This window comes from Panthera uncia (genome assembly GCF_023721935.1).
Source record: "Panthera uncia isolate 11264 chromosome A1 unlocalized genomic scaffold, Puncia_PCG_1.0 HiC_scaffold_16, whole genome shotgun sequence".
Lineage (NCBI taxonomy): Eukaryota > Metazoa > Chordata > Mammalia > Carnivora > Felidae > Panthera > Panthera uncia.
Window position 1 is genome coordinate 13,454,004 of NW_026057576.1, and position 14,123 is coordinate 13,468,126.

At 32.6% G+C, this 14,123-nt stretch overlaps 1 protein-coding gene across 5 annotated transcripts in view; it reads left to right on the plus strand.

The window, feature by feature from the left end:
* NBEA (neurobeachin) overlaps positions 1-14,123 on the plus strand; it is a 673,234-nt gene that overhangs the window by 252,514 nt on the left and 406,597 nt on the right. For 4 of the 5 annotated variants that reach the window (XM_049646794.1, XM_049646795.1, XM_049646798.1 and 1 more), the window contains 2 exons: positions 9,925-10,079; positions 12,306-12,432. In XM_049646794.1, coding sequence (XP_049502751.1) covers positions 9,925-10,079; positions 12,306-12,432 — 282 coding nt within the window. The remainder of the gene's footprint in view (positions 1-9,924; positions 10,080-12,305; positions 12,433-14,123) is intronic. The other variant, XM_049646797.1, reaches the window with a different exon arrangement.

The window sequence follows — 14,123 nt, forward strand, 5'->3', positions numbered from 1 at the left end:
ATACCTCTTATGTATCACTTTTTCCAAAATAGCCAAAGTGCTTTGTCCAAATTTGAGATAGTAATTTTTTGGTGTTTAGGGGGCAGAGGTGTGGCAGTAAAGCCATTTGCAGTTAAGACAAATTATCTTTCTCATATATAAATATAACGTAAACTTTACCTTTAAACATTTTAACCACTGTTGTATAGATATTTCTTGAAAATTTACTATGAAAATGTAAATAGCATTAGTCATCATGACACATATAAAGATGGGTAAAGACAGTGTTGTCTACATTGAAATTACAGAATAGTAAATGGAGATGAAATGTTTGCAAGAAAAATTGTCATACAAGATAAAGTGTGTTGAGTGTCAGAATTTTTCGTAAACTAAAAAAGGGGGGGGCTATAAAATGTAGGAAATATTTTTTAATGGTTTGTGTTAATATTGTATTTGGATGTTCATTCATATAGTTCCTTGGATGTTCCTTATGCCATTTCATATTGATATCCTCCATTTTGCCTATTTAGTTTATGTTCCCAGGTTATATAGTGTATGTGTGTTTATGAGTATATGTAAACGTATGCATGTAAGTATCTGTACTTGTATACATCTATAAAATTGTTATAACTTAATTTAGGGTTATAAAAATTTTGTGTTCTGCTTTTAAATTATATATTTAAATTTTCTTAAAATACAAAACAGTAAGTACAGAGAATTATTGTGATTTGCATAAGAGAATCCAATGAAATAAAAATTAATTTAAATATTTTTGTTTTAATTTGGATTGTTGTTAGAACAGTTTTTTCATTAAAACTTAACAGAGCTATCACTTGAGTGCCAATATTCTCAGCTACTCAGAATTTGTTACACTTTTGTGAGTATGGCTTTAAAAAAATAGAACTTTCCATTTGTTCTTGGTAGCATTTGTGCAGAGTGCAATGGGAGTGGAATCATTATTCTAAATTGCATAAGTAGAAATGAAATCGAGGCACACAAAGCATATTTCAATTCTTTTTAGGAAAAGGGTCTCTAGTGTAGTTAATATATGCAGTAGCTCAAGTACTATCAAATGTAAATGATGAGGTGATATTGATGAAAGGAGGGGATTGAGGTCTCAGGGGGCGCTGATGACGGATTGAACAGAAGCGGCCTTGCACTGCACGTAACTCAAGTCTGTCGTCTTCACTGCTCAAAGCCATAATGGGAGGTGGCAGTCTGAAATGAGTTGCCACGGCAAAGAGTATTATTTTTGAAATGCTTTCACACAAATCACTAGGCCCTGCATACAACTTAGTTTCATGCTTTAATGTCATCAGGAGGCACAAATTGGTGTGTCTAATTGTTTGCCACCTGCCAGCAAAATGAGCTGCCAGCCAGCCAGACGGGTTTGATTGTCTGTCAGCCATTCAATAGATTGAGAGTGACAACATCAAAAATTTTACTTCAAACTCTAGAGCTTTGAGCAGCTTTTCAGAGACATCATCCCCACAAGTGCTTCTGGACAACTGCATTTTTCAATTATATTTCCAATATATTGCTACCATTTGCCTTATCTGTCTTAAGGTACCTATAATTATATTATGAAGTATATAAACATATTTCTGAAGCACTAAAGTCTGAAATCCAAGTTATAACATGTCTTTTAACATCAGATTGAATTCCTTGAAAATAGGATCCAAGATGACAGGCCTTAGAAGCAAAGTCCTGAATACTACCAGTTTCAAACACAGAATTATCATGGGTCTTACCCTACCAATAATGTGTTTTTCATTTTTATCTTTAGTTGGAAAATAGCTATAGACTCAGTTGCTCGTTTCTTTGTAACTAGATCATACTTCCTAATAACACTGTGTAATCCCAGTGGAGATCACCTAGGATTTTACTTTTGTTAGCCAATAGTTTTTTGGTTTTATTGCAAACATGCTAACAATGTATTCTTTATACTCATTCTATACTGTAAATTTGAGAATAGCTTCCTAAAACTGATGTAATTTGAGTTATATTAACTTATGTTTCACATGGGGTGTTTCTCCCCACTTGGGATGTAGCATTTATGAATTTCAGTTGTGAATTTTATACTATTGTTTTCTTTAGGTAGATTTACAACATCAAATTTTAGAAACATTTAGATTTACCTAACATAAAACATTTTCTGTCAGTATTATTTTACCAGATTGTATTATGAAATATTATATAAATATTCTTATCTATGTATCTGGAAAGTGCTGATTCTTTTTCTCTCATTTCTTCCAGTCATCATCTGTGCAGATTTACGTATATGTCGGATTATACACTTGAGTGGCCCTAGCAAATGTGTATCTATGAATTGTAAAGCACTAAAACTGCTAGAGATTCTCTAGTACTGTTTTATAGTGAAGAAATACTATGTATATGGAGGAAATACGGTTATGAAATGACAACATTATCATGGTTTTATTTCTAACAGAAGCGCTTTAATAATCATAGAACACACAAGTCAAGTTACAAAGTTCTCCAACAATAGTGTCTCTTTTGATAGATCTAAATATAGATCTGTAGTCATAAAACATTCTAGCTGAGCTATATTTCTTCCGCATTAGTACCTGTGTAACTTTTAGGTTGGGGTAATGCTTTTCTCTAAAACCACCAATTAAGCTTTATCCTATCTTTTATGTTAAAATGTAATTTTGTATATCCACATGATTTTAATCTTTTGAGAACTTAGTATATATCTGTGATTTAGATCAGTCTTAATTCCCCAGGGATTTCTAAGATTATTTTTCCCCCTCTAAGTTGGACAAAAGACAGACACACACACACACACACACACACACACACACACACAGAAAGGCAGAGGACAATATGCTTCTCCATACATTTTAACTGTTAACTATGTTTTAGAAAATTGTTTTATGCCTAGGATATCACATAAAACTTACAATTGTATTACTTCCCTAATAAACATTGATCTTACATGTTTATATTTCATCCCTTTTGATTGTATAATCCCACTTATGTTTGAATTACTAGGTTGGATAAGTTTGGGGAAACGAGTCTGTATATTCTCTCCCTAAAACTTTCAGTTTCCTTGCTTTCAAGCGTTTTATTCTCTGAAAAAGAAAATCTCTAAAATACAAATTAAAAAAAGCAAGATCGGTAGCCTTCATATTATTAAACCTAAAGTACAAGGTGAGGCCAGCTATTTTCTCGCTAGCTTTTTAAAATTAACATTTTTAACATTAGTGCTAAAGATGACAGTTTAGGAAAGATAATAAACAATATGTTTGCTAGACATGATGGGATCTTCCTAAATTGGTTTAAATTTATAAGAAATTGTAATCACTGCTGAGGACTTCAATTTCTGTTCCTATAGTCTCCTAATTTTTGTGAAGTGTTTTGCTTGTATCACTTAAAAGATGAACAAGTAATTTTAAGCCAAATTGATTAAAAGTCTGCCAGCCTTTGCATTTTGAAGTTTCTGTGTTATCTAGCTACTGAAATTCCAGCTTTTATTGTTCTCCAAGTGTCCTGGGTATGTTATTTTAAGGCCAAGTGCTAGAAGATGCAGTTTTGACCGAGCATGATTATATCCTAATATCCCCAATGTTGTTGCTTTTGTCTCCCCTGGCATTTACACAGACAATTCAGTGAACTGAAAAAAGTATCTCTCTTTAAAGGGTAGGTTAATGGAATACTCAATTATTTCTTATACACATTTTTTCATTGGAATTCTAAATATTTTACACAATAGAGGCATATAAAGCATAAAAATATCATAGCAGTAACCTTGTGATTTCTGATGAGCTACAGTAAATTGTAATATTGCCCTAAAATCAGTAGTAAATTGTTTTTTTCCTAAGCTTCAGCTTTCTCTTTCAAGATAAATGTTTAACATTTATATAAGCCTTGTTAGGGAAGAGTGTTAATCTTAAAATTAGGGAAACTGGGTATTAATAATCAATCTGTTTGTAATTAGTTGTGTGATGTGACTTTTATTCTCTTTGGTTCTCTGGGACTCAGTTTCTCAGCATGTAAAATGATGCTTTATTTCTTTGAAAAATCCCATAAATTTCCAAAATCCTATAATAAATGATGACCTTGTAATAGTCTCACAAAAAGTAGCAGGTACTTATTGTTGACTTTGGTTAAAGACTTGAATCCTAGAAAAGATAGGACATGTCCATTCCCAAAGCTATCACCTCACTTTAGGCCCTCAGTATCTCTCAAGTGGATTCTTTCTCTTACCGCCTAACCGGCCTCACGATTTCCAGGTGCCCTTCCGCCTTTCCAATGTATTTTCCACAATTATGCCAGAGTCAGTTCCCTTAAATGAAAAACTGACTAAAAATTATGAAATAATTTTTACTTATCACAAAATAAAAGGTGAACTTCTTAGTTTGGAATGTCCTCACATTTTACTAGTCATAAGATCTGTTTTTTAGTCTGCTTAGTCTACTATGTTTTTTCCTATCTCTTTGCCTCACTAAAGTTTTACTATTGAATTTTTCTCCTCTTGGCTAATTCCCATTGATACTTTTAGCTTCAGCTCACTGTTCCATGATAATGCACATACTTTAGTTCCTGAAAGATCCTGTGCATAACTGATCAGGGCAACTAATGAAATATATTGCACAGTTGATTTGTTGGTTTCTTGTATTTCCTCCAAGTATCTCTAAGGCATGGGTTATGTCTTACTTTCTTTTTATGCTTCAAACTTGTCAGTGAAGTATTCCTTTAACCTGTCAGTGCTCAGTAAGTGTAAAAGAGAAGGGAAAGGGAGCAGAAGAAAGAAAGGGATCCTTGTAGGGTGCCACAAATGATTATAAAACCCAATTTGCCTTGATGAGTCACTGTTGAAAATCCCTTATCTTCACTATGTCACTTTATACATAGGATACATTTTGAAGTATACTGATAAGGTAGTAACCTTTTTACAAAATTCACAGAACTCATTAATGCGTGCCCCAAGATTCTGTCCTTGAACTATTTATCCTATCCATTTGCACTCATTTCTTTGGTGACTTCATTCACTTTCCTGGCATTAAATAGAATATGCGCTGATGATTCTGAAATTTATGTCTCACCCTAGTCCTCTCTCCTAAACTAGAGACTTAGCTCTCCGGTTGCTTATTCAGCATCACTATTTGGGTGATTAATAACTGCTCCAACCATATTTGTCCCTATCTTAGCTAATGGCAGCTCTTCCCTTCATGTTGCTTAAGGAAAAAAACTCTTTACATCATCTTTGACTTTTCTCTCACACCCAATCCAGTCTTCTGCAAATCCTGTTTGCTCTGCTTTCTTAATATAGTCAAAATTTGCTTTTTCACCACTTTAATTTTGCCATTCTGATCCTAACTACCATCATTTCTTGCTTGATTATTATAGTAAACCCCTAAGTAAGTCTTCCTCCACTTGCCACTCCCTTTCAGTTTATTCTCAAGACAACAGCCAGGATGGTCCTGCTTAATCTAAGATCATATTTTTTCCTTGTTCGTAAGCTTTCAAAGGCTTCTGATCCCACTCTGAGAAAACCCCGATGTCTTTACAATGGACTACAGGGACCCATGATCTGAGCCCCTTTTACTTCTCTAGTCTCATCTCTTAATAAGTCTCCACATCTTCTGGATTCATACTAGCCTTCTTCCTGCCCTCTTTGCCTGTGACACTTTTATTCTCTTCCCTGAATGTCTTCATAGTTTGCTCCTTCCCCCTTCAGTGTTTCCTGAAATGCTACTTTATTTAGTGAGTCCTTTCTTAGCCACCCTTCTAGTAATTCTCCTTATTTCTGTCTATGTTTTATTGTTTTCACAGCATATACTGTATACTATATTTCCCATATACTATATTTACTCCCATATACTATATTTACTCATTCATGTTATTGTATCTTCTCTCTCTCCCTGTTGGAATGTAAGTTCCATGAAGGCAGAGATTTTGTCTCTTCTATATATCACTATATCTAAGAATTTAGAACCACCTCTCATGCATCATAGTGCTCAATACAATAAATATTTGTTTAATGAAAGAATGAATGAATCATAGGTCACACCCCCAAATCTTTGCATTTGGGATAGGATGAATTCAAAGACAGAAAAATGTACACTTATATGTGTTATATATCACTCAATGTATTACAAAACATAGTTAACCCCTCAATGGAATATTTTGTTGAAGTGAGTTAGATTGAATAATTTCTTGGCTTGTGCTATTTTGATGATAACCTTTACAATCTTGGAATATGTGTGAGTTTTATGTAGTACAAAAAAATCATCTACTTTATACTTTGAAGTCTTAAGGTATGGAACAGAAATGTGAAATTGTGTGGAAAAACATGGAAAGAATTTTCTTAAGATAGAAAAATGCAGTTGGTAAAGTGTGTGTAGTACAGAGGATTGTAAGTATGCATCTGTGTGAATAGCAGATCTAGAAGGAAAGTGGAATATGTTAATAGTTTAGATTAATAGCTCTTGACTCTTGGTGGCTATATTTTTGAAATACAGGTAAGAATTATATGTTCACCCTATAAAAAGGGTATGCACTTCAAATTTTGTGTCTATTTAGGGTATGTATTCAGGTACCCGTTAGATTCAAAATGGGTAACCCCAGTGGTTACATAGACTACTAGGGAAGCCTTTTAATGTAGGTAGAACCGGTTAACATGTTGAGTAATAATGTGATAGAAAATTTTGTAAGAGCTGAAAATGTCAATTTTCACATATAAGTAATTGCAAATATATAATATTCCAAAAAATGAATGTGTTATGAACACATTGATAAGTGTACAGTTTCAAATTATTTGTCAAAATAGATTGTTAGGACAGAGAATGGTTTGAGGTATTAAGGAATGGGTGGTGTCGATGAAGAAATTATATTAAGGATAAGAATGTACAGTACTCTGATTCTAGTAAACAATCCGGCCATTATAATCAATGGAGAAATAGTGGACTGCTTAAAGTTGTAGGCTGAGAAAGAGGAATTAGTCAAATCCAGCGTCCCACCTCTCTCAACACAGCCCTGGTGACATCATCATCCTAGTCATGAACACATCAGTAGTTGGAAATGGAAGCTCATAAAATTTCCTAGAGATTCTTCCTCCTGTTGGCCTTAAATTGATATGGAGATATATAGGTGTTTCCTCTTTTATCCTTTGCATATACACATAGGATATATATGAAATATGTATGTGTGTGTGTGTGTATAAAACATTCCTTCAGATTTTTAAAAATTGGTGTAATTTTTTTATACCTTTTCACTATTATTTTCTAGTTTCTCAGCCTTCCCTCACATGACTTATTTTCTAGATCTGCTGTCATCCTAACTATTCTCTTATGGACATGATGCTGTTTATCATTATTCTTGAAATATGATACCTAAAACAGCACCTAGGGTTTTGTTTGTGAGGTCTGACAATCACAAAGCATATGCTTCTTTCATATTGCCTACTGTTGCTGATGCAGACCCAGACTGCATCAGCACTTTGGGGAGCCATAGCAATACTAACGATAGCTAAAATGTATCGATCACTTATGATATTTCAGGCAAAGTGCTAAATATTTTATATGTATTATATTCTTTTATCTTTTTTAACAATATTATGAAGTACAAACAATCATGAGTCTCATTTTAAAGGTGAGGAGAATGGAGCATAGAGAGATTTACTTGCCTAATACCACACGGCTAGTAATTGTTGGAGGTAGAATTCTAACTCAGGTCTGTAGGTCATTAAAAAATGGGTTTTTAGTCACTCACTGTGCTACTGTATTTATATGTTGCACTAGCAGACCTCACTGTGAATGAATGGAGGCTTTTATAGTTTTCAGTTTTTTTGTAGTTTGGCATTAATGTTGTTTGCATTTTTTTACAAGCCATCACTACAGGTTGTTGAGATTAAATTTTTTTCCTTTATTCATATAACTAGTTTTTCTCAATATATTTTGAATAGTCTCAGCACTTGACAAGATGCCTATAGTAGTCTGTTGTAGAGTTTTTGCCCAAAGTTGGTAATGACCTATTAAGTGAGAATTTTTGGTAATAGCTTTCCTATGATCTACAGATCTGTCTCACAACACTATAAACCAGCCTGTGTTTCTTATTTTATCCCCAGGGATTTTAATGAGTTGTAGAAAAAATGTATTATAGTCACTAATGACTTTTTTCAAATCAAGAATTGATTTGGATAGCCAGTGAAATAGTGCATCTCAACATTAGTTTAGGAGTTTAGAGAAGAGTTTTGATGATAAACCCAAAATACTGGTTTGTTTTTTTTTTTCTATTCATAGATGAGTATAATTTGATACCTTATATGATGTAGGCAGAGAATTATTTCACTTTACCCAATGGTAATAATTACTAACATCTATAAGACATCTCATACTTGAAAAACCCTTTTAAATATATTCTAATTTAATTTCCCCAGTTATAGGTAAATGGCATTCATCTTGCCATTTTTGCAATAAGAAACTGAAATTTAAAATCACACAACTTGAGAGTGATTTAGATCTCAAGACTTAGTCTTCTCGCTCCACATCCTGTATTCTTTCCATAATGTTAAACTGCTTCTCAGTGTTACAAATAAAGGCATTAGATGAGGAATGGCCAGTGAAGGAGTTGAAAACATAAAGTGTGCCTTTGGTAATTAAATACGATATAATTGAGAGTTCAAGGTTGAGTCTAATGAATTAGACTCCACCCATAAAAAGAAAAGAAGAAAAAATCCAGAAAGAGATAATGAAGAAATTTTTGACACAGTAATATTATTTAAGATTATAATACTTTTCGTCACAAAAATGTTTTAAGTACTCCTAAAATTGATAGTAATAATTCTTACAAATTTAGATTTTTGACATTGAAGAAATCCTTAAAGACATCAACATAAGTGTTTCTATGAAAAAAAAGTTATTAAGGAAATTTAAGCCATAGACTTACTAGAGAATGAGCCATTGATATAATTTCTTTTAAGTAGAGATTTTTAATGGGAAAATTCAAAAAAATAAATGTATATAGGTACATTAAAAAGAGCTGGTTTAGATTGAAGAATTTTGTACTGTCAATCACTAGCTATCAAAGCATTACATTTGAGCTGACAACATCTTATACATCCACTTTCTAGATGAAAAGTTCAATGATGGTTGAGTAACCCTGGTAAGTATTTTTTCTATGAAACCTCAGTGCTATAAACTTTGAGAAGAATGAAGTTTCACTACTTGGAAATAAAGATGTTTATTTTGCTAGATAGTTTATCTTTTTAAATGACTGTTATTTATTATTTAAGGTTAACACAATGTCAAGTTCAGAAATTTTTTTGTGAAATTCATCTAAATATGCTAAATAAACATGGGAAACTCCTGTGTTCAAAATGTCAAGGCCTAAAAGATCTTTAACTGAGTGTCTTATGTATCGTCTTAGTTCCTTTTCATTATAACAACTGTGAAAAACAACTAAGTTTTTTTCAGAAAAATAAAGTATAATTTTACTATGCCGTTAGATGTTACTCAGTATTCCTTGGTTCATTTTTAGGTTTACTATGAAGAAGCTTCAGAATTTGGCTTCCAGAATGTTTTTTATGTTTTTATGACAACTTTACACATGGAGAATATAGTACAGATAAGAAGGATATTTTATGCATATTTTCCAAAAAAAACCCTGCGTATGCAAGATATTCTAACTTGAGCACACATTTTTCTAGTTTTTCCAGATTCATGATTATAGCCAATGCCATCTTAAGAAAGGTTTGCAAACTCCAGGTTCTACATAAATATTTGCCAAATGAATTAAAGTCAACACACTTCACAGTATATCCTAATGTTCATAACCTTTTCACCATTGAAATTGGGCTCAGAAGTTAAAGAAGAAGAAAGAAAAGACAATTGAATGGTGACTATATATATAATCTGCCACAGCAAGTTTGGATTTCATCCTAAGCGTTGTGTTTGTTATTTTCCATCACTTCTTTCTTTGCAGGAGTGTCGTGGTGCCTGTTAAGAAACCACCTCCCGGTAGTTTGGCTGTAACCACTGTGGGAGCCACTGCTGCTGGAAGTGGGCTGACGACAGGCAGTACCTCCAATATATTTGCTGCTACAGGAGCTACACCAAAAAGTATGATTAATACAACAGGTATTGTCCTTATATACTTTTGTGATACCTCATCTTTTTCTTTCTGTTTTCTAGATCTTCATTTTTCTGCTTATTTGATCTTAAAAAATTAAAATACCCTGATCATTTAAGATAATCCTGGTCTTTAAGAAGGTTCTACTTTTTGTTACTACCTTTCAGAATTTGTACTTCTAAGACATATTTTGTAGCGGTCATTTTAGAGGGCACTGTTGGTTTTTGTTTTGAGTCTTCTCAAAACACAGTGCTATTTACTTTCAAAGTTAAATCAGATTGGTCAAAGGTATTTGGGGAGCAAAACCAAAAGATGATTTGAATACTGAAGTTTGATATGTAAAAATTAGTAAATGTATCAAGAAGATCACTAAATATGTTGGTAACAGAAAATAAATTTAGTGACGTTTACTGGTTGAATCCTAATGTTTTTTTTTTTGCTAAATTCTCTAAGGAAAGGCAGAGCTCCCCGAAGAACCTTGACGATATGCAAGAGCCTCAACTTGATGGGGAAAAAATGCATGTGAATAAGAAACATTATTTGACATTGAGTTAATTTATATTCTTAGAATACAGTTGTATGCAATTCATTGTCCAACATTTTCCTAATGATTCTAGGAACAGAAAATTCCAAATCACTACAAATTTTAAAAGCCTGCCTAAAATAACCTTTTTTTTTTTTGTAAATTTCCATAAATGTTCCTGTTGATTATTAGCTAAATAAATCCTTACCCAAATCTTTGTGATTCCATTTTAGGTATTTATACAACGCAAGATGATCCCTGACTTTTCTTCCCTGACTATAGTAGCCTTCTCTTCTCCAAACTGTATAGCTTTGAACTTTTCCATCTATTATCATTACTTAGATTCTTCCCATTTTATTAATTTCATAGCTCTTCTATGTGCTTTCTGTATTTATCTTGTTTATCATACCACCTGAGTCTGACATATCATGAACAACACACATTTATGGGGTTGTAGTAAGTAGAATGTACTCTATAGCATATTTATATTAGCAAATAAACATTATTAGTGGCATTGTATTAAAGAACTTAACATCTTTGATTTATCTATAAGTAAATATATATATAAAGTTTTTCTATACATTTTATAATCTTATTCTTTATACTAATTCTGCTTTCTAGAAATATGAAGAAACGTATTTTTCTTTTACCAAAATATACATCAAAAAAAGGGTTGAAATTTTTTAAATATGCCAGTGTAGTAGAAAGAAATCTACATTTGGTGTCTATTGAATAGGTCCTTATTTTCAAGAGATAGGTTAAAGGAAAATTAAATTACTTACTTTTTTGTGTGAAACAAGTTATGATATTTTATTATAATGTCTATTTTGTGAATTAATAGATGTTGGAAATGATGGTAGAAAAAGTTTAGTGATAGCATGAAGTGTATAATATTACAATGGAAAATAAAATGTAAGTAATTAAACATTCTCCTCGGAAATATATATAGACAGACAACGCACACACATCCACATTTTGTATGCCAGCACCTGAACTGGGCCCACTGTACAGTTTAGATTTTGGCAAATAGATGCTATACAAAGGTTGTAGCAGAAATCCTAGTAAGCAATTCAGCTTTATGGGATTAGTGTGAGATAAGATAATATTCAGGAACACTAGATGTCCCTCAACTCCACAGCTCTTTAATGTACTTACATGGTGTATTATAGAAAAGTCTGTTCCAAAGTGGCATCTTCATATCGTTGAGGAGAACTCATTATTTTAAAATCAGGTACAATTATATTCATTATAGCCCTTCTGAAAGCAATCATTGTATCAAAGTAAGCATTTGATGCTGCAGTGCCACAAATTTATGCTCAATATATTGTAAACTGTATCTTAGTAAACACTAAAAATTTATAATATAGAAATAAAAACATAAATTTTTCGCATCTGAATTTGAATTGTTTTATCAGCCTCATTTTATCTAAAATTATTTTCATTTGTTGGTGTCTTTTATTTATACCCCGTTTGTAATATGTAGTTCTGTTAGATTAGTATAAGTAAATAAACTGGGTTTTAATGCAACAGCTATTGTTTATACTCATCAAAAGTTATTAGTGTACTAATGGCCAAATGACTTTTTATTTATTGAATTCTGTTTTGACATTCAGATGAGTAAATCTTCAAAATCAGATAGTAATGATACAATGAAAATGGTTTTGTTAAATAAATTTATGTTTAAGGCTAAAAATTATTATTTTGGGAACAGGTGCCGTGGATTCAGGGTCCTCCTCCTCTTCCTCCTCTTCTAGTTTTGTAAATGGTGCTACCAGCAAAAACCTTCCAGCTGTACAAACTGTCGCTCCAATGCCAGAAGATTCGGCCGAAAACATGAGGTATACATAACTACTTGTTTATACTCTTTTTACAACTCCACCCCTAAACATAGTGAAACAATACACAGTAAATACAAAGGTAGAGTTAAGAATTCTTGAAAATGGTTAGTTATGAATTTGTGACTGCGTTTCATAATTGTATTGTTTTGTTATTTTTGGCTAGTTACACATTGTATCAAAACTACTTACTACATTTCAGAGCCTATATAGGGATCCTGAGTGACTTTCAGACATTGACTTTGCTGAATTTATAATCCATTGTCATATAACATGCTACTATTTTCAGTAAAAACATGCACAAATGGTGACATGATAAAGTTGTGCATCTTTGCCGTGGCAATGAGAAGTTTAAAATACAGACTTTCAAAATAACTCTGCAAAGTTACATGTAATATAAACTATATGTAATTGGAACTTGAATAAACATTTTCCAATTACATGTACAGTATTATATATTACATATATATTGTTCATTTCATAAACAAATGAACAAACATTACCTTTTTTATCATGATTAATAGATAAAAATTATTTATAGTAGCATGTCACGAAAACTCCTACAAGAGACTAGTCTACACTCTTAGAGTTAAATTGCACACACACAGGTATGTGTGTGTATTGACATTTCAAATTCAAGTATGACACAAATACAGAGTGTACAAGCTCAGTGAAACAATGAAGACACTCATGTTACCATCACCCAAGTGAAGAAGTGTAATGTTCCGGGTACCCCAGAAGCCCCATCTTGTGTTCATTTCCAGTCACGAATCTTGCTCCTCTTCAGATTCATAACCCTGACTTTTAATACCAGGTTAGCTTTGTCTTTCATGAGTTTTATGAAAATGGAATTGTAACGCATATATTCTCTTGTCTGTAGAGTCTTTTGTTCTGCATCATATTTGTGAGATTCATCCATGTTGCATGTGGCAATAGTTTGTTTATTTTTATTCCATCTTTATTCCCTTGTGGGTGGATACTATAATTTATTAATCAATTTTACTGATGATGGGCATTGGGATTTTCTAGGTTTAGGCTCTGACAAATAATGCTGCTTTATACACAATAATGCTGCTTGTACAGTACTCTTCGGTGTACCACACATTTGCATGCACATCTGCTGGGTAAATAATGTGGGGTAGAGTGGAGTAGTATTGGTTTTATCAGATAATGCCAGATAGTTTTCCAAAGTGGATATGAAAGTTGGCTACCTCAGCAATGTATGAGCGTTCCTCTTTCTTCCTATCTTTAACAATACTTAATACTGTCACTCTTACATTTTAACCATTTTGGTGGAAGTATCTTCCTGTATTTATAGTTTGCATTTTCCTGTGATTCATGGGGTTAAGCAACTTCTTACGTATTTATTGGTCTTTTGGTTTTACTGGTTTGTGGTTTGCTGGTTTACTGGTTTGTGGCCTATTGAAATCTCTTACCCATTTTTAAAAATTGAGTTGTTTTTCTTCTTGTTATTAATTTGTAAGGCCCTGTCCCTTTGAAGATTATATGTCATTTGTATATATATCTTCTTTCTGTGACTTTTCTATTCATTTATACGAGCTGTTTTGCTCCACAGAAGCTGTAATTTTACTAAAAATCTGCCAACAAGTGCTTTTTCTGTTGTAGATGAAACCTTTGCCTACATTTCCCCCACCTTATCTTTTGGCTGCTTTGTTATTTTTCATATTTAGATG